The sequence below is a fragment of the Macaca fascicularis genome, chromosome 12 (assembly GCF_037993035.2).
Source record: "Macaca fascicularis isolate 582-1 chromosome 12, T2T-MFA8v1.1".
In the NCBI taxonomy this organism is placed as follows: Eukaryota; Metazoa; Chordata; class Mammalia; order Primates; family Cercopithecidae; genus Macaca; species Macaca fascicularis.
The window spans coordinates 60083335-60108865 of NC_088386.1; the positions used below are offsets into that span (position 1 = coordinate 60083335).

General features: G+C 38.2%; 1 protein-coding gene across 9 annotated transcripts in view; it reads right to left on the reverse strand.

Moving 5' to 3' along the window:
* Nucleotides 1–25531, reverse strand: part of GRB14 (growth factor receptor bound protein 14) — a 127929-nt gene that overhangs the window by 35804 nt on the left and 66594 nt on the right. For all 9 annotated transcript variants that reach the window (XR_012421167.1, XR_012421168.1, XM_045367168.2 and 6 more), the window contains one exon: nt 20225–20381. Coding sequence is in view for 6 of the 9 variants with exons in the window: in XM_045367168.2 (XP_045223103.1) it covers nt 20225–20381 (157 nt within the window). In the remaining 3 variants the exon portion in view is untranslated. The remainder of the gene's footprint in view (nt 1–20224; nt 20382–25531) is intronic.

Sequence of the window (25531 nt, forward strand, 5' to 3'; positions counted from 1 at the left end):
CAACATTCAGTAGTGATTTGTGACCTACAACACCCAAACTCTTGAAAGTAATATCATTCTTAAATAGACATTTATTCATCCAAAAGGAAGTTCTCGTAAGAGTGTTCAATGAATATGGATGAGTTTAAGCTAAGTGTATATCAACACTTGGGGTTCTATTACTAACTCTGATTGCTCCTTTCCTATCCCATTGACTGGCTCCACTAGCTCCTTCTCCTCTATATCAGTCCCTGGTTCAACTCCTTTCTTTCTCCCCCTATAAACAAATCCATTCTCACCTCTTCTATCATCTCATTTGTTAGGTTTTCTGAAGTGAAATCTCTGACTATAATTGTTCTCACCCATGCTCCTGTCCTAACTGCTATACGGTCCACCACCTCAAATACAGTGTGTCTGAAACCAAAGTCAAAATACGACACATAAAATTACCATAGGATCCAGCAATTCCACTTCTGGCTGTTTACTCAAAAGAAGTGAAAGCAGGGACTCGAACAGAAATTTGTATACCAATGTTCATAGCAGCATCATTCGCAATAGCCAAAAGGTGAAAACCTAAAGTCCATGTCCATGAACAATGAATAGATAACAAATGTGGTATATGCAGTACATACAATGGAATATTCAGCTTTAAAAAGGAATGTAATTCTGACACATGCTACAACATAGATGAACCTTGAAGCTATTATGCTAAGAGAAATAAGGCAAATACAAAAGAACAAGTGCTGTATGATTCCACTTATACAAAGTACCTATAATAGTGAAATTCATAGAGACAGAAAATAGAATGGGGGTTGCCAGGGGCTGGAGAGAGTAGGGAATGAGCAGTTATCATTTAATTGATGCAGAGTTCCAGTATGAGAAAATTAAAATATTTTAGAGATTGATGGCCAGTCATGATGGTTGCACAACAATATTCAACAATGTGAATTCATATAATGCCACTGAACTGTACATATACAAAATTTTAAATGGTACCAAAAAACTTTTTAAATTTAAAAATGAAACAAAGTCATCTACATTTTTCCCTTTCAAATGGCTTTTTCTTCCTAAATTATCCTATCTCCATTACTGTCATTTTTACCACACTCTCTCAAAAAAGGTAGAACTACAGATCACCTTTGCAACTTTCTCTACCTCTACTCCAATATCCTCTACTCATGAAATTCTCTGATTGCAGGGATTCTTCCTCTGGGTGTCTCTCACACAACTAACAACCCCCACACCAGGTCCTACTGTCACCATTTCAATTTAGACCTTTGCCTTTTCTTGTTCAGCCTAACTAATCTTCAAACCTCTCCTTTCTCATTCTTCTAATCTAACATGGACACTGATAGCATAGCAAACCTCCTAAAACATGTGTATGAATGTGAACCCACCCAAAAAGCTTGTCTGCTTCTGCTTGTTATAGACAAATTCATATAGTCTGGCAGTCAGCTATAACTTAGTCATTTGTTCATCCATTCCACAAATATTTGCTGAAGGTCCACAGTATGTCAAACACTCATCTTAGGGTGAAAAATTTTGTAGTGGAGAAGATAGTAACAAAATAACTGCCCTCATGAAGCTTTCATTCTAATGGGAATACGTGGATAATAAATATAATGTGAATCATAAAAAGTGGTGGTCTTAGTCCATTTTTTGTTGCTATCAAGAAATACTGAGGTTGGGTGATTTATACAGAAAAGGGGTTTATTTGGCTCATGGCTATACAGGAAGCATGGTAGCAGCACTTGCTTCTGGTGAGGACTCAGGAAGCCTACAATCATGCAGGAAGGTGAAGGGGGAGCAGGTGTGTCACATGGCAAGAGACAGCAATAGACATGCCAGGCTCTTGGACAACCAGTTTTTGTGTGAACGAATAGAGTGAGAACTCACTCATTACCACAAGGATGGCACCAAGTCATTCACGAGGGATCTGCCTTCATGACCCAAACACCTCCCACTAGACCTACCTCCAACACTGGGGATCTCATTTCAACAGGAAATTTGGAGGGGCAAATATTTAAACCATAATAGTGGTGACAAACCTTACAGGGAAAAATAGAGCAGGGAAGAGAGAGAAAGTGCTGAAGACACAGGGGATAGGAACCCATTTCCAACAGCTTGTCAAGAAGGCCTCATTGAGAGACAATGTTTAAACAGAGACCTAAAGGAGAAGAGGACAGGAGCCAAGCAGATAAAGAGGAGGAGTAAGAAAAAAAGCCCTTGAGGTGAGAGAAAGGCTGGTATGTTTGAAATACAGCCAGGAGGTTAGTGTGGCTAACGCTAAATGAGGAAAAGGGGTTATCCCAGGAAAAGAAGTTAAGGAAATAATGGTGATGAGATGATGAGTTGTAGAAAGCCCTGCAGTCTATATAGTAAGGATTTGGCTTTTCCTGTGTTGGATGGGAAGTCATTTTGAACACAGGAATAACATGAACTAACAAGTTTCAATAGGATCACACTGTGGAGCAGAAACTGATTTTAAAAGGCTGAAAGCACAAAGACCATTTGGTAGGCTATTGGAACTAACCCCAGGAGAGATGATGCAGCTTAGATTAGCATGGTAGCAGTTGATGTGGTTAAAAAAAAAAATACACAGAATCTTGATCTATTTTGAAGGTAGGGCCAACAGAATTTGCTGACAGATTGGATATGGAGTGAAAAAGTAAGTACTTGAGGAAGACGTCAAGGTTCTCAGCCTTAGCACTTGGAAGGACTGTGTTACCAGTAATAAGCTAGAAAAACTGCAAGACAATCAAACTGGAGGGACATCCAGTGATCACTGAGCTACCAAGTGGGAAGTTGCATTCTTAAAAATCTGTCTGCTGTGTACATGTACCCTAGAACTTAAAGTATTAAAAAAAAAACTGTCCTACTTCTGTTTACTTCTCATGTAAACTCAGCTGGTATTTCAAGATTATGAAACACAGGTACACATTATTAAATGCACTACGTGCTAAGCACTGTATCTGTATTCTTTGCAACTGCAGTTGGAGACAATTTCAAGATATCAATAAAGATGCCTGTTTATTCGCTTTGCCAACCTATGTTTCCTTGGACCCATTACCTTTCTCTACCTCTAAGAAAACACTATGAATTCTGCCCTCATACTACACTATAAAGAAAGGAAAAAATAGCAAAGAGGCATTTTGTTGGTTTTTTTGAGCTTCGCAGTAGACTTTATCCATTTTTGACAAATATAACTGTTTAGGAAGAAGCATGCCTAGCCAATCCTCCATTATCACTTGTGGGGACCCACCCTCTGCCCTCTGAGAAAGCAGGCAGAGTTAAAGAGTGATTGAAGGAAACTGGTGGAGTGGAGACTGTGAGGCAGCTAGATGGTAACTGGATGGTGTAGGTCCCAAGTGACTCCACATTGTGGGGAAAAGAGAGATCAGACTGTGAAACTGAGGCAATTGCAGGAGTTGCTGATGGCCTTGCAAATCTTAACCCTGTCACTTTGGTTAAGACCATCTGAAGTACTACTATTGTAAATTTCATATTAATCCTTGTGTGCCTGCTCTGTCTGCTGTTAGTCTGCAGGTATACCCAACAGTTCCAAAGAGACAGTGACCATAGAGAACAAGCCATGATGACAATGGTGGTTTTGTTGAAAAGAAAAGGGGGAAATGTGGGGAAAAGAGAGATCAGACTGTTACTGTGTCTATATAGAAAGAAGTAGACATAAGAGAGTCCATTTTGTTCTGTATTTGAGATGCTGTTAATCTGTGACCCTACCCCCAACGCTGTCCTTGCAAGAGACATGTGCTGTGGTGACTCAAGGTTTAATGGATTTTGGGCTGTGCAGGGTGTGTTTTGTTAAACAAGTGCCTGAAGGCAGTATGCTTGTGAAAAGTCATCACCATTCTCTTAATCTCAAGTCCCCAGGGACATGTACACTGCCAAAGGTCGCAGGGACCTCTGCCTAGGAAAGCTAGGTGTAGTCCAAGGTTTATCCCCATGTGATAGTCTGAAATATGGCCTCGTGGGAAGGGAAAGACCTAATCGTCTCCCAGCCTGACACCTGTGGAGGGTCGGTGCTAAGGAGGATTAATATAAGAGGAAAGAAGGCCTCTTGGCAGTTGAGATAGAGAAAAGCATCTGTCTCCTGCCCGTCCCTGGGCAATGGAACATCTCAGTGTAAAACCCGATTGTATGTTCTGTTTACTGAGAAAGGAGAAAGCCGCCTTAGGGCTGAAGGTGGGACGGCAATGCTGCTCTTTATGGACTAAAAAGGTTTATGGAGATGTTTGCATATGCATATCAAGGCACAGCACTTTTCCTTAAACTTATTCATGTCACAGAGATCTTTATTCATATGTCTTACTGCTGACCTTCTCCCTACAATGATCCTATTATCCTGCCACTTCCCTTTTTCTAAGATGGTAAAGATAATGATCAATAAATACTGAGGGAACTCAGAGACCAGTGCCGGTGTGGGTCCTCTGTATGCTGAGCTCCGGTCCCCTGGGCCCACTTTTTCTTTCTCTATACTTTGTCTCTGTGTCTCATTTCTTTTCTCAAGTGTCTGGTTCCACCTAACGAGAAACGCCCACAGGTGTGGAGGGGCAGGCCACCCCTTCACACATCCTGCCTCCTTCCTGAATAGAACCCTCTAAGAGTTGTAAGATTCCAGATAGGTTTAACAGTGGTATGTGGCTCAAAGCCTTAAATAGAAGTCCTTCACCAAGCATGACAGAGAAGCAATAGCTAAGAACAATGTCAAGTCCATAGCATCCCAGTACCGGGCAAGAGTATTGTAGTACCAAGTTCCCAAGAAGAAATATGGAAGGACTAAAGGAAGACTGAACCTAAGGGTCATCATGATTATGCAATAAGCTTAAAAAGCAGGAGTTTCTACAACATAAAGACAACAGTTGGATAAAAGTTAGACAGATATCCCTCTGGGGATTTAAATGTCCCAACAGAGTGCTGGAAGAGTGAAGGTAGGTCTCAACCTTCAACTGAACACATTTTAAATGTGTATGGAACTCATTGATAAAAATTGCATTGATTATTTTCCTCAAGAAGACTAAGAACAATCCAAAGAACAAACAAATAATAGAAGAATAAACTGTCTGTTCTTAAGCCAGGTGATTCAGTATTAGAAACTAATTCAAAATACTGTAATGAAGTTACATTTCTGCATGTCTGAGTCTGAGAGCTGTTTTATTATTGTATTTAATTGTTATAATACCTGTAGTAAGCTAAGTAAATGGCCCTAAAGATATCAGGTCCTAATCTCTAGAACCTGTAAATGTTGCATTATATGGTAAAGCCTTTGCAGATGTCATTAAATTAACGATATTGAAATGGTGAAAATAACCTGGATTAAGGTGGACCCTAAATCCAATCACAAATATCCGTTTAAGAGAGAGGCAGGAGATTTAACACAGACAGAAGAGGAAAAGCAATGTGATCAGGGAAGCAGAGGTTGAAGTGAAATCATCACAAGCCAAGGAAAGCTAGTAGCCAAGAGAAGCTGTAGTGGGCAAGGGATGGAATCTCCCTAAGGTTCTTGCAAAGGATGTGACCCTCCAGAACTGTGAAAGGATACATTTCTAGTTTTTAGGCCACCAAATTTGTAATTTGTTATAGAAGCCTTAGGAAATCAATATAATAATCTAATAAGCAAGTTATAGTTCCATTTTTACAGGTAGAAACAGAGGTTCAGAATAGCGTATGGACCCCCCCTCTGCCCTCTGGGAAAGGAGGCAGAGTTAAAGAGTTATTGAAGGAAACTGGTGGAGTGGAGACTGTGAGGGAGCTAGATGGTAACTGGATGGTGTAGGTCCCAAGTGCCCCCATTTATAGGTCCCAAGTGCCCAGGGTGAATGACAACCACATGTCTGAGCCCAAGTTGATGTTCTTTTCCCTGCACACATTGCTTCAACTTCATGGACGTTCTCACCCAAGGGACATTCCCTATCACCTTTGCTGGATCTATTTATATCCTGCACATTCTGTCTTTATCAACTAAAATTGCTCTTTCATGCTCCTGCCATTCTCTACCTTAGTTGCTTCCAATTCTTTTATTTTGAAAGGTATTCAATAAATATTTGCTAATTAACTGAAAGTAAATCACATTTTAAGTGTACGGGACAAAACAGTAATGGGCAAGATTTCAAATTATGTCAATCTTCACTTTCCATGAAAGTACAAATCATTTGAATTTGGACTGCATCAAAAAAGAAAATAAAACAAAAAAGGTTGAAAAATCAAACTACATTTGAACAGCTACAACAAATGTGTAACTAAAGAACTAAGCAGGTTCAGTGGCTCAATGCCGTAATCCCAGCTACTCAGGAGGCTGAATATAAAAAAAGAACTAGTGTAACATGTATGGTTACTGAGAAGTGGAATCTAGTCAGGGGTTTTGTTGACCACACGCAGATAAAAACCAGAATACCAATCTTGAAAAAATAAAATAAAGGATAAAAGATTTGCAGAAAATGTCACAGAACTATAAAACCAAGTATTTACATAATGCAATTACTAGCACTAGGAAACTAATCTGGTAATCTTAAGAAAATACGTCTTTTAAAAAGCCATCAAGAAACAGAGTATGTGAGAAAGCCAAAGACATACATTCCATTCCTACAAAAAAGATTTCTAGTACTGTTCTATCAAAAATTCAGATAACATATTAAGGAAGCTAATAAAAGTCAAGAGGATTGAATGCAGCTATAGTTTTTTTACCTTATATACTAGCCTGGTAATGAAGATATAATTTTCTTATTATAGAATCTGATTTTTAGAGATTATATTACATATTCTTTTTAAATGTATATATCACCATCCCAGTTTGGATGCATTGTACCTTCCCCCAACCAATCCCATTATGTTAAAGGATTAATGTTACAATAATCCAAACAACCCCGGGAGGCATAATTGAATATCAGTTCATCACATCTCACATAAAATTAGCATTTCTTTTTTCAATGCAGATATCTGACTAAATACAGGCCCTAGTAGACAGAAAATTCAACAGGAAGATGCAAGATGACTAGATGGATTACTCCGAGAAGAAAATAAAAATGCTGCAAAAGGAGGTGAAATGTTGCTGAAAACCAACTTTCATTTGCCTCAGTCTAGCCAAAAAACGTCATTACCAAGACCTAAGAAAAGGGCAAACAAAACAAAACACTAAACCAAAAGGCCTTATTAAACTTTCTATGGACCTTTCTCCTACCAAGGAAATTTTAACCAACTAAGTAATCCTACTAAGTTATTTATCATATATTTCAAATATCAAAAGGAACAACATTAATTCTACAACTAGGGGTTCTTTGCTGCAATGTTCAAAACCCAGAATGAACTCGGGTACTTTTTGAGTTACCATTTGAGAAATGACCACAGGTAGGAATCACATGAATTCAAAATTATTATTTTAAATACTTTATTTTTAAAACTTCATAAAATCCATCCAAAGTACTATAATAAAACATGTTATTAAAACTTCACAGATACAAATCCATTGAAAATAAAACTTTCTGACTTATTTTTTGGGCACTGGAAAGTAACTTACAATTGGCAACTACCACTCATATGTAGGCAGAAAAATAGGAGGGAAGCCCTCTTAAATTACTTCAACATAGCAATCACGAAGAAGGACAAACAAAGAAAAGCTTCAAAAGCATTTTAAAAGCTTTTTCAAAACAAAAACAAAAATTTCATATTGCCTTAAGTTGTATTTTTTGTTTCTAATAGGTCAGTGAGGTCTTACGGTAATAAAAATAAATATTACCAAATAATGATAACTACATGTAATTCTGTTTTCAAATTTTCAGAAACTCTTTCTTTAAAAAAAGAAAAAGAAAAGAAAAAAGAAGAAGAAAGCAAGAAGTTTCTTCTGAAACTGTTGATTTAACATCAAAGTCTTTTTAAAAACCTCAATCCTCCAAGAATGGAAAGTGCTCACCTGTGACCTTCTGCCTGGATTTCTTTGCTGAATCTACTGCCAAGTACAGCGTGGAGCTCAAATAGAAACCTGAGTCCCTACTCTTCTCTCACTTGATAAGAGAAGAAACAAAAGTGGCTTTTACCTCTAATTCGCTCAGAAAACAATTTTTTGAATACCTTTTTTACAGGAAACTCCAGGAGACAAATGGTCCTTGTACTTCTCTATGCTGGGTAGAAACTACATACATTTTGTCAATCTTATTTTCAGATAAAAATGAACAGTCTCTGGCCAAGCAAAACAAAAACTGGAGAAGCAAAGAATAAAACGCAGCTCACTTTCTAAAAGGTTCCTTAACCTAAGAATACTACTTAATACCAGCAGGATCCCCCAGAAAATTGCCATCAGACACATTCAACTCCCCAAGTGCAATAATAGGAAAATTGTGACACTTCAGCTTGATGGCTATAAAGGCCCTGCAGTTCATTCTTCTGCAAGGGGAAATAGTCTCCAATTAACTCAGACCCAACCATTGCAACTTATATTCAGAGACAGCCTTATTTTTCCACAAAATGTCTGCATATATATGATCTCGAGTTGACTGGGTAAATATCTGAAGAGCTTACAGACAGTTTCCATTAATCTGAAGGTTCTCACAGCATTCTTTAAGGACTCAGAGTAAATTCTATCTGAGCACGGCATGTGATTTCTTTGGCTTCTTTTCCAAGCCTATTCTTTCTATGTACTTTGTAATCCATCCTTTTAATTTTTTAATATAAATGCCTTACAGTTTAGTATGACTTAGTTCAAATCATGTTTATTTGTCTCAGACCCTGGGTTACAAAGATGCATGTGTACAGAGTCCCGGCTCCATGGAATTACTGTCTAATTTTAATAATATGATCACCATTAAAATAGTTGTAGAAAATGTTACAGCAACAAAGAAGATGTGTATTTTGTCCAACTTGGGGCTTCAGAAAGATGTCTGAGCTAAGGCTTTAAAAATCTCTTTCAAAGTTTTAAAAATTGTGTTTATTTCTTTTTTTCTGAGTATTAAAATAATACATTCCATTAAAGAAAATTTTGCAAATACAGATAACTTACAATCACAATACATCTTTGAACCTGTCAATCAGGAATAAGCACCTAACCTTTCAATATATTCCCTTCTTGTCTTTTTCTCTTGCTCTATATGAGTGTATGTGTATATGCTTTTTATAATATTAGAAAACATATATTTATACACTGATTTTATTCAATCATCACCACAATGTTACATTTACCCACATCAGTCTTCAAAGGAAGAATAAAAGCATGATCAAAAGCTGCATAACATTACATCCTTGGATGTACTGTCATTTATAGTATTCTCCTTTTATACTATTAGGTTTTAACTCGTCTAGTTAATTGGTATTGTAAACAATCTACTTTGAACAACCTTGTATCTAAATCTTGTCCACACTGCTTGTTTCTCACACCTACCTATATAGTATGTCCTATGGAAACATCATCTCCCAGGACACAATTCATCACTAACACTCTTAGTGCCTCCTGCAGCTCTCTGTTGTTTTCAGGATTTGCAATTTCCCCAGGGATGTATGAGTACAGGTGGTGGCAGCAAGCATCCTGATCATCTCAAGGAACAGCCCTGGAGCAGCGGCAGCAGTTTGCGCCCAGCAGCCAGGCATGTGTAAGAGGCGGATGTGTCTCCCGGCCTGCTGTCAGATGGAAAGGGTGACTCTACTTCACAAGGCTGAGCATGGGATGCCTCCAACTGCTTTTCTCTCCCCACTCTCCCAGGACTGTGGCACTAGGTTACCTATCAGTCAGCTTGGACAGCTGAGAGTTTTCATCTTTATTGTCATAAGCATTTTTAAGAAAAGGCTGACATTTTACTTTCCTTCCATTTTTAACTAAAATAACTAAGCCCAGGAAGATGAACAGCAGTTAGCCAAGTAAAGATGGACAGGAAAGGGTTTCCTGTGACTCTTAACAGCATAAACAAGAAAACTGAGTGGAAACTGTAGTGTATGCAGGCATCTGCAGGCAGTTCTCTAACATATAAACTAAAAGGAGGGAAGGGTGGGACATTAAGGCTGCAGCTATGAAGGGTAGACAGGTCACAAGATGCTACAAGCCCCACAGAGGACCTTGGACCCAAATGCAAAAAGAATCAGGTCTGCATTCAGATGGATAACGTTAGCACTACCAGAGGCAGGAGGACCCGTTGTGAGGCTAACATAATACCTGAGGGGAGAGATGCCAGGACCTGAATTCATGTGGCTGAGGCTTTGAGAATATGTAGAAGGAAAAATCAGCTGAATCAGAAGCAGATTTAGTTATAGGCACTTCCCATCTTTGCTAGTTAAATATTGCCCATTTCCGGTCTGTGCGCGCTACCAGGACACCATGTCTCCTCAAAGTCCAGGGCGTCAGGGCACATGATTCTCTTTATGGAAAGAAGCACAGTGCCACATGTCCCAAAGGCTTCACAATGATTTCTGCTGTGACGAGGGTGGTCACAACTCTGATGGCTGGTATGTTATAAACTGCACAGAAAGTCCGACTACATATCAGCTCCAGAACAGGAAAAACACTTGTACTTCCTTTGTTAAAAAAGAAAAAAGAGTGAAGGAGCAGCTTCCAAGCAGGAGGCTGTGAACCATTCCCTCACTGTCACTGTGCATTGCTTCTGTCTTAAGGCGATCATGTGGGCATAGCTGCACACATTAAACTGGTTTCATTAAGAGCCTCCAGTCATTCATTTTGCTTATTAAAGCCACTCCACAATGATATTCACAATGGAAATCTCAGCTGTCCCTAGCAAAGATACTAAAATACAATTAATTCCTCTTCCCGAGGAGTCTGTAGGTATGCGCTTGAGGTATTGTGTTAATTGCCACTGCTTCATACCATGGCTTCAATTAGGAATCAAAATGGGAGCAAGACAAACATGGATCCCATTAAGTTTCAGAGGACTTGAGGCTGAAGTTTTTCCCCCACCCTACTCTTACACTGATTATAACAGCAGAGAGGACTCCATCTGGGGAACTATAGTGACATCCAGTGGCTGTGAAGCGAACCACACCAGTTGCAAAACCTGGTTTACTACATCACGAAAAGAGAAATATTTGTTGACATGCTGATATTTTAAATTCAATGTCTATCAAAGTGTGTGTACAAGTAGAACCATATAATAATATGATCCAAAATAAGGACATTCAGAGATTCATAACACAATCAAGATATTTAGTTGTTTTCAATGATTGACTCTGCCTATTAAAATTCTCAGCAGCATATATTAATAATTACAGGTGGAGGATATGAAACATGGACATTGCATTCAAAGTTCCAAACATAATATTGTTATACAATTCATGTTTTGAACAAATTCAAAAACAAGTAATTTTTAGCATGATTCTCTTGCTCAGCCAAAATAAATAAAGTGAACTCGGTTGGCTCGGTTCAATCTCAGTAATTTCATTACTACCTGGGTTAGGAAGATTTATACGAAAGTTTTCTTGGTGGTTCACAATTTAAATTACAGCATTCCTGAGAGAGATGTAGAGTGAGACAGAGGCAAACCGACCACAGAATCTCAGGAACATTTGCTTGAAATATTGTGGTGGGAAGAAACCAACTTGCTTCAGTGGGAAAATGCAAATTACAGAATCTGACAGAATCTAGATCTTTGTATTCCTGTATGTAAATAGATATGAAAATACATACTCTATGCACACTAGTAGTAGCTATCACACATATGCATTTATATTAAAAATACTAATAATGGCCAGGCGCAGTGGCTCACACCTGTAATCCCAGCACTTTGGGAGGCCAAGGCAGATGGATCACTTGAGGTCAGGAGTTCGAGACCAACCTGGCCAACATAGTGAAACCCCATCTCTACTAAAAATACAAAAATTAGCCAGGCATGATGGTGCACGCCTGTAATCCCAGCTACTCAGGAGTCTGTGGCACAAGAATCACTTGAAGCTGGGAGGCGGAAGTGGCAATAAGCCAAGATTACACACTGCACTCCAGCCTGGGTGACAGAGGGAGACTCTATCTCGGGAAAAAGAAGAGAAAAATTAATAAGATTAAAGTTTCCTTTGCCACAGAAAGCGTAACTCTGAAATTAAGACTTCAGGTTCAGGAACATACCACATTTTGAATGTCAAGTATTCCCCCTTCTGCTTTTAGTGGTTTGTGATATGGTTTAGACAGATGAGAAGCAATTATAGTAGCATATGTATTAACAACTCGGAATGTCTCCGAAACTGGCCTAAGCTTATCTTGGTCACTAAAAGTGAGCTAAAGTGCAGAAAACCCTCAACTCTCATCTATCCTATAAGTCAAAATGTCCTTACCTATGAGGCCTCAGGATCTCACAAACACTAAATCTCATAAACACGCAGACCACATGTGAAGATGATACAATGGGGGCATGTACAACTAGTAGAAATGACAGATAGGTGGGGATCATTCCAGGGAGCCACAGGTAGTCTGATGGAAAAGCAAAATGAAAGGTCAAATCTTGCATTCTGGCCTCCTTAGTAGTATACTTTTAAAACTAAATCACATCATATTCTTCTCTGACTCAAAGACCTCCCCTTGCTTTTTCCTCACTCAGTGTAAATGCCAGGCCCACTTCCTGGCCTATGAGACCCTACACGATCTGGTCCTGGGGCAGCTCTATGAAGTCCTCTCCCATTACCTTCCACTTTATTGACTCCACTCCAGGTGCAATGGCCCCGAGGCTGCTTCCTGAACACAAGCACACGGCCACGTCCAGGCCTTTCCACCTGCTGTTCCCTCTGTCCAGAATAATCTTCCATTTAATTGCACAGCCTGCCTGCTGTGTCCTTCATTTCTCTACTCAAACATTCCCAGTCAGGGAGGCTTTCCCTGATGCCTCTTTAAAGTGCATCTCCCAGCCAGGTGCGGTGGCTCATATCTGTAATCCCATGACTTTGGGAGGCCGAGGCGGGTGGATCACGAGGTCAGGAGTTCAAGACCAAGCCTGGCCAAGATGGTGAAACTCCATCTCTACTAAAAATACAAAAATTAGCTGGGCGAGGTAGTGGGCACCTGTAATCCCAGCTACTCGGGAGGCTGAGGCAGGAGAATCGCTTGAACCCAGGGGGTGGAGATTTCAGTGAGCCAAGATTGTGCCACTGCACTCCAGCCTGGGCAATGGAATGAGACTCTGTCTCAAAATAAATAAATAAAAAATAAGGTACATCTCCCTTCTGCTCTAGCACTCACTCTCCCCCTTTCCTCCTGCCCTCCCTCCCCAGAGCTTATCATCTCCTCTGGGATAACAAATATTAGGCTTTGTTTCCTCTCTCTCTCCCCATGAAAATGCAAACTCACAAGGGCAATACTTTTTGTCTATTTTGCTCATACTGCATCCCCAGAATCTACAACAAAATATAGGCTTGGTACAAAATTGTCAATAAATATTTGCTAAATTATATGGGGAACATAGCCAGAGAAGGCAAGAGGAGTTGCTGATTTTTGTGGAATCTGTAAAATGACAAGTAAAAAACTACAAATACTCAAGATACGTTTTAAGTGCACAAAAGAAAAAAAAAGAAGGTAGTCTATAAGAGTTAATATATATAGCAACTATGTTAAAGTAGAAAAACTGATTAAAGAGCTTTAAAAAATGTTAACATTAGTTAGCTCAGTGTTGAGATTATGAATAATTGTTTACTTCATGATATCTTTTTTCAGTTATTTACAATGAGCTAGATTATTTTTGTATTTAAAATATTTTTTAAAATAATAGGCCGGGTGTGGTGGCTCACGCTTCTAATCCCAGTACTTTGGGAGGCCGAGGCGGGGTGGTTCACCTTAGGTCAGGAGTTCGAGACCAGCCTGGCTAACATGGTGAAACCCTGACTCTAGTTTAAAAAATATATAAAAATTAGCTGGGTGTGGTGGTGGGTGCCTGTAATCCCAGCTACTTGGGAGGCTGAGGCAGGAGAATCACTTGAACTTGGGAGGCAAAGGGTACAGTGAACCAAGATTGCACCATTGCACTCCAGCCTGGGTGTCAAGAGTGAAACTCCATCTCAAAATAATAATAATAATAATAATAATAATGATGATAATGATAATAATAATAGAGGCTGAGGCTGGAGGATTGTTTGAGTCCAGGAATCTGAGGCTGCAGTGAGCCATGACTCCACCAGTGCACTCCACCTCAGGCAAAACAGTGAGATCCTGTCTCTAAAAAATAATAATAATAATGAATTTAAATGTAAATAAATAGATACTATGCCCTTCCCTTTACAATTCTATTTATTTTTTAAAATTTCAACTTTTATTTAAATTCAAGAAATACATATATACATATGCAGGTTTTTAACATGGGTATACTGTGTGATGCTGAGGTTTTGATACAATCGAACCTGTCATCCAGAAAGTGAGCACAGTACTTGACCGTTAGTTTTTCAACCCTTCCTCCCACCTCTTCCTCCTCTAGTAGACCCCAGTGTCTATTGTTGCCATCTCTATGTCCATGAGTATCCAATGTTTAGCTCCCACTTAATACGGAACCCAAAAAGAGACCAAGTAGCCAAAGTAATCCTGAGCAAAGGAACAAAGCTGGAAGGGTCACATTACCCCTCTTCAAACCGTATTATAATTCTACAGTAATCAAAACAGCATGATACCTGTACAAAAACAGACATATTGACCAATGCAACAGAACAGAGAACCCAGAAATAAAGCCATACTCCTACAGCCATCTGATCTTTGACAAAGTTGACAAAAATAAGCAACAAGGAGGGGACTCCCTATTTAATAAATGGTGTTGGGAAAACTAGCTAGCCATATACAGAAGAAGGAAAGTGGACCCCTACTTTGCACCATATACAAAAATTAACTCAAGACGGATTAAAGATTTAAAAGATTAAAAACCTCAACCTATAAGAATCCTGGAAGCAAACCTAGGAAACACCATTCCGGACATCAGCCTTGAGGAAGAATTTATGACTATGTCCTCGAAAGCAATTGCAACAAAAACAAAAATAGACAAGTGGAACCTAATTAAACTAAAGAGCTTCCGCACAGTAAAGGAAACTATCAACAGATTAAACAGACAACCTACAGAATGGGAGAAAATATTTGCAAACTATGCATCTGACAAAGGTCTAATGTCTAGAATCTATAAGGAACTTACACAATTCAACAAACAAAAAATAACCCCATTATAAAGTGGTGAAGGACATGAATAGATACTTCTTAAAAGAAGACATACAAGTAGCCAACAAACGTGAAAAATTCCTCCACATCACTAATCATCAGAGGAATGCAAATCAAAACTACAATGAGATACTATCTCCCACCAGTCAGAATGGTTATTATCAAAAAGCTAAAAAACAGCAGATACTGGCAAGGCTGCAGAGAAAAGGGAATGCTTATACACTGCTGGTGGAATGTAAATTAGTTCAGCCACTGTGGAAAGCAGTTTGGAGATTTCTCAAAAATTTAAAAAAGAACTATCATCCAACCCAGCGATACCATTACTGGGCATATATCCAAAATAAATAAAAAGACACCTGCACTCGTATGTTCATTGCAGCACTATTCACAATAGCAAAGACACGGAATCACCAACAGTGGACTGGATAAAGAAAATGCAGTACATACAGGCCAGGCATGGTGGCTCACACTTGTAATCCTAGCACTTTGGGAGGTCAAGGTGGGTGGATCACCTGACCTCAGGAGTTGAAGACAAGCCTGGTTAACATGGTGAAACCCCATCTCTACTAAAAAAAAAAAAAAAAAAAAAAAATTGCCGGGTGTGGTGTCATGTGCCTGCAATCCCAGCTACTCTGGAGGTTGATGCACAAGAATAGCTTGAGCCCGAGAGACGGAGGTTGCAGTGAGCTAAGATCACACCACTGTACTCCAGCCTGGGTGACAGAGCGAGACTCTGTCTCAGAAAAAAAAAATAAAAAGGGTACATATAAATCATGGCATACTATGAAGCCATTAAAAAAAAGAATGAAGTCATGTCCTGCATAAAAAGAAATAAAGCCACACTCCTATAGCCATCATTGATGTTGGACTCCCTATTCAATAAGGGCATTACCCTAAGCAAGTTAACACAGGAACAGAAAACCAAATTGAATTTTATTGAAAATTCATCATTTTGGACAAAAAGAGTGTAAGAATGTTTCTTAAACAATATGCAGAGCCGACTGGCTGATCACTAAAGTTCTGGAAAATAGTTCATCCTTTGGTTCTTCACATCAGTAGCACTCACAGAAGACTTGCAGTAAAGACATCAGTGGTTTATTCTGTTAGCAAAGAGCATCTGCAGCTGCATATCACATTTAAGGAGAAAAAAACCACTGTAGTTCTTTCCATTCATTTAAATATGCAAATTAAATTGAACATTTTACTTCCTACCACTATTAGACTGAATAGATATTGCAAGATTATAATATACTATGCAAAAAGGCAAAACTAAAAAAAAAAACATTTTAAAGACAAATCTGTTTATATTTTGTGTTGAGGAAGATGACACTACCTCAATAGTGATTACTCTCCTGTTACATCGGTAAAGAACTGGAAGCTATTAAATCTAATACATGTTAGCATTGGGGTAGAATTAATGTTTTCAATTGTTCTGTTTAAATATATAATCTGAATGAAAAACCAAAGGAAAAAAAAAACACAAGAAGGCTCTGGAAATAAAATTCTTTCTCATGAGCTTTGGTCTAATGCATGGTTGATGAAGTCATGAGAATATACTCATTATCTTTGATTTTATTTCAGCAGTTTCCAGAAAATACAGTAATAAAGAAATAAACTTCTATTACTACTTGATCCCTAAAAGTTTAAATTTAATATGTGGATCAAATTAATTCCCAGTGTTCCATTTGAAGCTTTTGCATTAAAAGACCTGTACATTTTATTCCTTAATATAAATAATTTACAGTGTTTTCAGTGAAAAACACTTCTTGATTTACAGAGCAGATTTTTATTACTGAACTGCAAAGCTATTTGTTAGAGATAAATGGTAGTGACTATAACAAAAAAAAATTTTAAGTCCCCCCGAAAGAAAAACTTAAGAATATAAAATACTGTAATAATATATAATGCTAATTAGGAGCTAAATGAAATAGCTTGGAATAGGGCAGATATCTATTGAGAATTAATACCATACTTCTAGGAGATTAATTATCATGAATACAAGTTAAACTAGCCACAAACATCCATGAAGAAAATCTATGGTGAGCCTTTTCTGTCCTAGAAGATGAGGCAACAAGTCGTATTTGCCAGTATGACATACCTTTAGAAGCAAGCGTCCTTGGCAGATTGATAACTATCTAGGCTGAGCTGTCAAAATCAGTTGCACTATTGTAGCTTATCAGCTATCAACCGAAGAGACTGCGGAACAATTCTAGCTTCCTCTCCACAGGCCTCACTCTGTCCCCTTCATGAGGTTCTGGCATGTCCCAGGACACCCGTTGTCAAATCAGAAGTACAAACATTTTCTAAGTAGTTCAGGGAATGCAGGTAGTGTTCAGAAAAACCACTTCCCAGATCTTTAAAAAATGAATCCTTCTAAGAACACACCTTTCCTGCCAAAATCATTTTTAATTCCATTTCATAAGAGAAAGGCTATTCATTTGAACAGAACCTTACATTGGCACATTGCTCTGAGGCATAAACTCGAATGCATCAAACAAGGGGATGACTTTATATATTGGCAGCTATGCTAGAAAGTAAATGATTCCAATGACTATGTACAAAATTCTTTCACAAGTCTGAACAAATTGAAGCAATTAATGGAACAGTCACTGATAAATTATTTAAAATGATTTTGATGATTTCTTACTAAAAGTTGTTAAACATATAATGCAACGAAGTTTGTGGCAGGCTGAACTATAGCCCCCAAAAGAAAACCACATCTTAATTCCTAGAACCTGTGAATGTCACATGGAAAAAAAAATTTTGCAGACAGTATTAAATTAAGGATCTTGAAATGGAGATCATCCTGAATTATCTGGGTGGGCCCGAAATGTTACCGCCTTTATAAGAAAGAGAGAGACTTGATACAGACAGAAGAGCAGAAAGCAATGTGACCACAGTGGCAGAGATTAGGTGATGCAGCCACAAGCCAACAAATGCTGGCAGCCACCAGGGCTGGAAGAGGCAAGAAATTAGGGCTTCCAGGGGACACACATCCCTGACAACACCTTGATTTCAACCCAGTGATATGGATTTCAGTCTTCTGGACTCCAAAAGTGTGAGAATAAATTTCTGTTGCTTGAAGCTGAGTTTGTGGTAATTTGGAACAGCAACCACAGGAAACTAATGAAGGGTTCAAAGAATCAAATGGCATCGCCATAACAAACTCCTTCCTGTCTCATCTACTGATATGTAAACATGTTTTGAAAACAAATCTATAAAAATAAAAAATCAGGGGACAAAACTGTTGCCAAATCCTGTCTTACTCTAGTAGAACAAATTCTTTACAACATATTAAAAGAATTTTTTAAAACCCTTCATACTTCATAATAGAGATGCATTTCCAAATAAAACATTTTTAAAAGGCTACTCCTTGTGTTTATGTCTTTAAAATGTGAAGGACTTACTTATTTCTTCAAGAAAAGTTTAGGGTCTACACTCCCATAAAGAGAACCACTGCTATGGATACTTGTACCTGTCTGTGCTACAATTGACTCAAATCGTGGTCCAAATGACAGCTTTTTTTTTTTTTTTTTTTTTTTTTTTTTTTTTAAACATCTCAAACACTTTGCATTGTGCTAATAAAAATTATTATGAAATGTATTCTTCCATCAATTGGATCTGTTTTAGCGCTGAAATTCCCATAGATCATTCTTTAAATGTAGCGGGGTGTGTAAATTATAAAAATTTCTATCCTTGTTTCCACTTTGTGCTACTTTCTTTCTCTTGTGACTACAAATAACAAAAAATAAAAAGAATAAAGAAATGACTATTCATAATTCTTTTCTATTTTTGTACCTCTGAAGAAAATCTTCACCATAGGATCTATACTAAAATAAACAGAAAAGCAGGACTTTCTGAAAAATAATGGCAAAGAAGCCACTGGCTTCATTCTCCCCAACAGAAAACCAAAACCAAATAAACAGCATTGAGATTTTCCCCAGAAGTATCCCAGAACTCAAATATGAAGATGAGACAGTTCCATGGGCAACAGAAAAGTGAAGAAAAACTCCAGACGGTAAGAGAACCAAACTTCAGTATCCACCACGATGCCCCTCCCACAAGCTTGTGAAAAACTTTCCCCCAACTCACAGTGTTTACACCAGAAAAAGTGAGATTTAGGTGGACAACCTCCTACCCCACCATCTTGGGTTCCCTGGCAGGAGATCTGTCTCTGTCTTAATCACAGGAAGCATTGTGATTGCCTGATGGGAGAAATATCCCTGAGGACAGGCAGAGACAAAAAAAAGGAGGCAAGACGACCACTCCCAGCCCCAGAAACTCTGCTCTGCAACCCAGCCAAAGGAGACACCAAATCAGAGTGGCTGTTCAGCAGCACCACACGGCAGGAGGTTCATCCCACGGGTCCCCTGGCCATGGGCCCCTAGCCAGCTGTTCCACAGTGTTGGGATATCCCCTTTGGGAACCTCTTCCATTTGGAAAGTGCAGTGCTCTGACCTTTACTAGAGCCAAGGCAAACCTAGGCTTAAGGCGCCATCTAGAGCCAAAAAGAAGGCAATGACCTATCGGTAAAAACCTCTAAGGAATATATCCAATAAAAAAACAAAAGAAACCAGGCAAAGAAGGCTCGAACAAATAACTAATCCTTCAGTGCAAAGATATAGACACGCATCCACAAAAACAGCAGCAAACAGGGAACCACGATCTCTCCAAACAGACACAAGGAACCAGTAAATGACCCTAGCAAGACAGCAATATGTGAGCTCTGACCAAGAATTTAAAATAGCACCTTTAAGGAAATTCAGTGATTGCCAGGATAAAATTGATAAAATCAATTCAGATATTTATAAGATAAATTTAACAACGAGATTGTTTTTTTTGAAATTACAACAAATTGTGAACCTGAGAAATACATTCTCTGATCTGAAAAATTCATTAGAGGCTCTCAACAGCAGAATGGATCAAGCAGAGGAAAACATCAATGAGTTGGCTATCTGAAATACATGATCAGAAGGAAAAAAAGAAAAAAGAATGAAAAGGAACTGAGATCACCTATAAGATATAGAAAATTACCTCAAAAGACCAAATCTAAGAATTATTGGTGTTCAAGAGGGAGCTGAACGAGAAATAGAAAAGCAATGATGTGAGACAATAACTCTGTATCCTTACCTACACCTATGTGAGGCAGGTGCTCAAAAAGGGTCCAGCTGTGGTCATCAATGTAATGATTCTTCAGGATCAACAGCTGACAAACATCTCGAGCCGTTATGTCACTGGGTACATCTAAAGCCCTACTGGTTTCATCTTCACTGTACACTTTAATCACCTGTGTAGGTAGAAACAAGAAAAAGAGCTTAAATATTCCTGTTTGTGTTTTTAAAAAATTTTATTGTGTATATTTAAAGTATACAACATGATGTTATGAGATATATATATAAAAATAAATAGCAAACTGGTTACATAGTAAAACAAATTAACATGTCTATTACCTCACATAGTTACCCATTTTCTTGCAAGTGTGGCAAGAGCAGCTAAAATCTACTCATTTCTCAAAATTCCAAAGTCAATACATTATTATGAATTATAGTTCTCATGCTGTACCTTAGAGCTCTAGATGTGTTCATCCCACACATCTGCTACTTTGTATCCTAGATCTACATCTCCTCATTTCCCTCCACCCCACCACTGCCCTTGGTAACCACTGTTTTGTTCTCTATCTCTGCATATTTGATTTATTTTTAGACTACACATCTGAGATCATGCAATATTTTTCTTTCTGCTAGAAAAGAAAAAAGGACTTATTTCACTAAGCATAATGTCCTCCGGGTTCATCCATGTTGTAGCAAATGGCAGCATATTATTTTTTAAGGCTGAATAGTATTCCCTTGTGTGTATCTGCATGTGTGTGTAATGCAAATATACAATAAATTACGTATATAAGCTCAAATATACACCCATTAATGGGACATGGTACTTAAGTTGTTTCCATATCTTAGCTATTGTGAATAATGCTGCAATGAACATGGGAGTGCAGGCATCTCTGTGACATGCTGACTTAAACTCCTTTGGGTATATATCCGAGAGGGACTGCTGTGTCATATATGGCAGTTCTATTTTTAATTTCTTTACAAATATCCATACTGTTTTTCAGAATGACTGTACCAATGCACATTCTCACCAGCAGTGTACTAGAGTTCTCCTTTTTCTATCCTTTCACCAATACTTGTTACCTCTTGTCTTTTTGATAACAGCCATCCTAATGGGTATGAAGTGATATCTCATAATGGTTTTGATTTGCATTTACCTGATGATTGGTGATGTTGACCACCTTTTCACATACCTGTTAGCCATTTTTATGTCTTCTTCGGAAAAATGTCTATTCAGGCCCTTTGCTGCTTTATTTTTAAAATTTTTTTAGAAGGAGTTTAATTCTTTCACTCATGTTGCCCAGACTGGAGCTCAATGGCGCAATTTTGGCTCACTGCAGCCTCCACCTCCCAGGTTCAAATGATTCTCCTCTCTCAGCCTCCTGAGTAGCTGGGATTACACGCATGCACCACCACGCCCGGCTAATTTTGTATTTTTTTTTTTTTTTTTTTTAGTAGAAACGGGCTTTCACCATGTTGGTCAGGCTGGTCTCGAACACTTGACCTCAGGTGATCTGCCTGCCTCAGCCTCCCAAAGTGCTGGGGTTACAGGTAGGAGCCACCGCACTCAGTCCTTTGCTAATTTTTAATTGGGTTATTTGTTTTTCTGATATTGAGTTGTATAAGTTATTCATAAATTTTGGATATTAACCCTTATAATTACATATGGTTTGCAAATACTTTTTCCCAATCCATAGGTAGACTTTTTATTAAAATATTTTATTAAAATATCATTCTAGTAAATCAGTAAACATTAGTCAGTTATAATTCCTTATACAGTGTCTTCTACATTTAATTGTCTTATACATTGAACGAATGCTACCTATCCAAGACTTGTTTATGTGTCAAAGCTACTTTGTCCAACAACTTCCATTATCTTCATTGTCTAAACTAAAGGTCATTCAATAACTATTTATATTACTTCCCCACCACTTTGGTCTCTGAAAAATCTATGTATCTCTTATCTATATTATAACGGGGCACAGTGGCTCACGTCTGTAATCTCAACACTTTGGGAGGTTTAGGCAGGCAGATCACATGAGGTCAGGAGTTCAAGACCAGCCTGGCCAACATGGCAAAATCCCATCTCCACTAAAAATATAAAAAATTAGCTGGGCATGGTGGCACATGCCTGTAATTCCAGTTACTTGGGAGGCTGAGGCACAAGAATCACTTGAACCTGGGAGGTGGAGGTTGCAGTGAGCCAGGATTGTGCCACTGCACTCCAGCCTGGCTAACAGAGTCATGTATCACCCTGGGGTAGGTTCCTGTAATACAATGATAAATTATGAATAAACAGAGACTTTTCTTAAAAGAGTTTTTGCTAGGAGAGTGATCTAGTTTGGATATTTGTCTTCTCCAGATCTCATGTTGAAATGTAATCCCCAGTGTTGGAGGTGGAGCTTAGCAGGAGGTGTTTGGGTCATGGGGGCAGATTCCTCACAATGTCCTGGTGCCATCCTCATGGGATTGAGTGAGTTCTCACTCTTAGTTCCCAAGAGATATGTTTGTTAAAAAGCATCCTACACCTCTCTCCCCTCCCTCTTGCTTTCTCTGTCGTCTGTTTCTGTTCCCTGCTGCACATTCCATGCCAGGAAATGAGGGGACTGAAGAATGATCTAGGGGTTGCTGAAAATGTTATCTGCACCTCCTGACTACCCCCACATGTTTTCCTACAGTAAACTCTCCTGACCTGGGGCAACAGAAGTACGCCTCTTATTTTGCATGTTCTATCTCTTATTTCAGAGAAGCTAAGAAAATGAAAAACTAGAGACATTCTGAAGGCTAAACTAATTTTTTTAGAAAAGGGCTAGAAAAGAGCAAGAGGTAAATTTGGATAAAATGAGAAAGGTGACTAAATAATCAGGATATGCCACTATTTTCTTCAGATTATGTCACTGCAGATTTAGACATAAGTTGACAAGAACTGAGATGCACAAACTTAGAGGGGCTTAGGCCAATTTGAGTTTCTGGAATAACTGCATATATTTCATTGTTAGAATGAATAAAACCGGCTGAGAGAAAAACTTAATATTTTTGTTTGAAATCCATTTCAAGCCCTTATTTTTTAAAAATCCTATTTAATGCTCACACTTATCCAAAATACACATTCATCTATGAATAATGAAATTATATTTAGGTTGATATTCCACAGCAGTAAATCTCTGTCATCTCTTAGATATATTCTGTATTTATGAAAATTCCTTAAACTATGAATGGGATGCCTTTGTTAAAAAGTCTCATTATATTTCTATTTGTTCCTCCTTAAAATAAGTGAAAGGGTCAGGTGTGGTGGCTCACACCTGTAATCCCAGCACTTTGGGAGGCCAAGGTGGGAGGATCACCTGAGGTCAGGAGTTCGAGACCAGCCTGACCAACATGGAGAAACCCCATTTCTACTAAAAATACAAAATTAGCCGGGAGTGGTGGCACATGCCTGTAATCCCAGCTACTCAGGAGGCTGAGGCAGGAAAATCGCTTGAAGCCGGGAGGTGGAGGTTGTGGTGAGCCAAGATCGCGCCACTGCACTCCAGCCTGGGCAATAAGAGCAATACTCTGACTCAATAAAGAATATATACGTGTGTGTGTGTGTGTGTGTGTATATATATATATATGTATGAAAAAGGAAAAGACAAGTGAAGACTTAATTCTCTAGTAGAGTTGAACATGCCTCTTGCCCAAAGAATTACTACACTAAACCTTCCTATTTAAGAAGAATTCAACTCATCACAAAAACTGCATGACTATATGAGTTAAAACTAAGTTAAAGTTAAAGACTTTTGTGATCATGTAAAAAACAAATAGCAGAGCTGTTCTTAAGAACCACTGAAGCAAAATATTAGTATTCTATTTCTTATACATACTAAAAGGTAAAAAAAAATTAAACATTATATAATCATGCTATTTAATAAAGGGATATTATACATTTCTTTAATAAAGGGCTGTTATACATTTCCAGTGCAGTGGCCCAAATTCCCAGCTTGCTTTAGAGTGAGCAGTATATTATTTATATCAATTTATCTACAAGATCAGTTGAAATTGGATGCCAACAGGAAGAAATTCTTCCTGGACCCTAAAGAAGAATAAGAAGAAATTTTGTTCCATCCAAGGATTGAAAGTTGACTAGCAAGAGAAACATGGCACTGATAAGGTTTATCTACAACAACCCACCAGCATAAACAGATAGAGCGTCCAAGGAAGGCCAAGAGTGTACACACTGCCTGTGTTGGAAAGCCCTTCTGTGTCACTCTAATCCTGACAATCACAACAACCTTGGCCTTTGGAGTAGTTTACAGCTTCAAAAACTGCCCTAGGAGCACATGGTACCTAGCAATGCAAATTTAATACGTAGTCACTGCAGCTCTTGCAAAGACATGCTGGAATGTGGGTGAAGCAAATCTCTGTTTTGGCTGACATTCTATCAAGGCATGTTTATACACTTTACACATCAACTCCTCCCCTAGACTGCTCTTCATAAAAAGTAAGTGGAAGAAAGAGATTAAACTAACACAACCCATTTTTAGAATACTAGACACAACAATGTTAAAGTACAAGAAGAAATGGTAACTTTTCAGAAAAAAAAGTTTGAGCCCTTTAAAGCCTCTAGACTAAAAGAGACAAAATATTTAAAATGAAACTAAAAATAAATAAATAAACAAAATAAAGTCAAGTCAGTATGTATTACCTTGCCCCCAAAACATACTTAGTATTTCTCTGTATCACCTGAAATTCTAAGAACATATTTGGAAAGCTCTAACTAAGGAAAAAAGTGAGCAAAGGCTAAGCGGTCAGCCTTTTGCCTCCTCCTTGCTGACTTCAAGGAATGGGATGGCATGGGATAGCCAGATCCTTTTCAATGTGAATTCATTCTAGAATATTTGAAATGAACTTGGCATTGTCAACTGGTCATTTGAGAATGTCACAGAGCAAAAGAGGGCTTTGGATCTGTCATGACTGGGAAGTCATTAATTATGCCATAGGTTTGCCTCGCTTATCCTTTGTTTCTTCAAAGAGAGAGAGAAGAGGAATCATCATTCGGTAGGTAAAATAACGAGCATGGATTAAGTATAAAACCATGAGTAAGAATCCATACAATGAAGCAAGAGAAAGAAAAAACTGAAAGAGCAAAAGTGAAAGAAAAAGATATTTGGGCATAGTTATCTATGGTTATCTTCTGTGTCAAAGTTTCTATTTTAGGAAAATACAAATTCAATAGTTAAACCCAACTAAATTACTATTAATTAATTAGTCATTGATTTAAAATAATTTAAACATGATATTTATTTTAAATTTTAAATTTATTTTAAATATCACATTTAAATATGGCCTT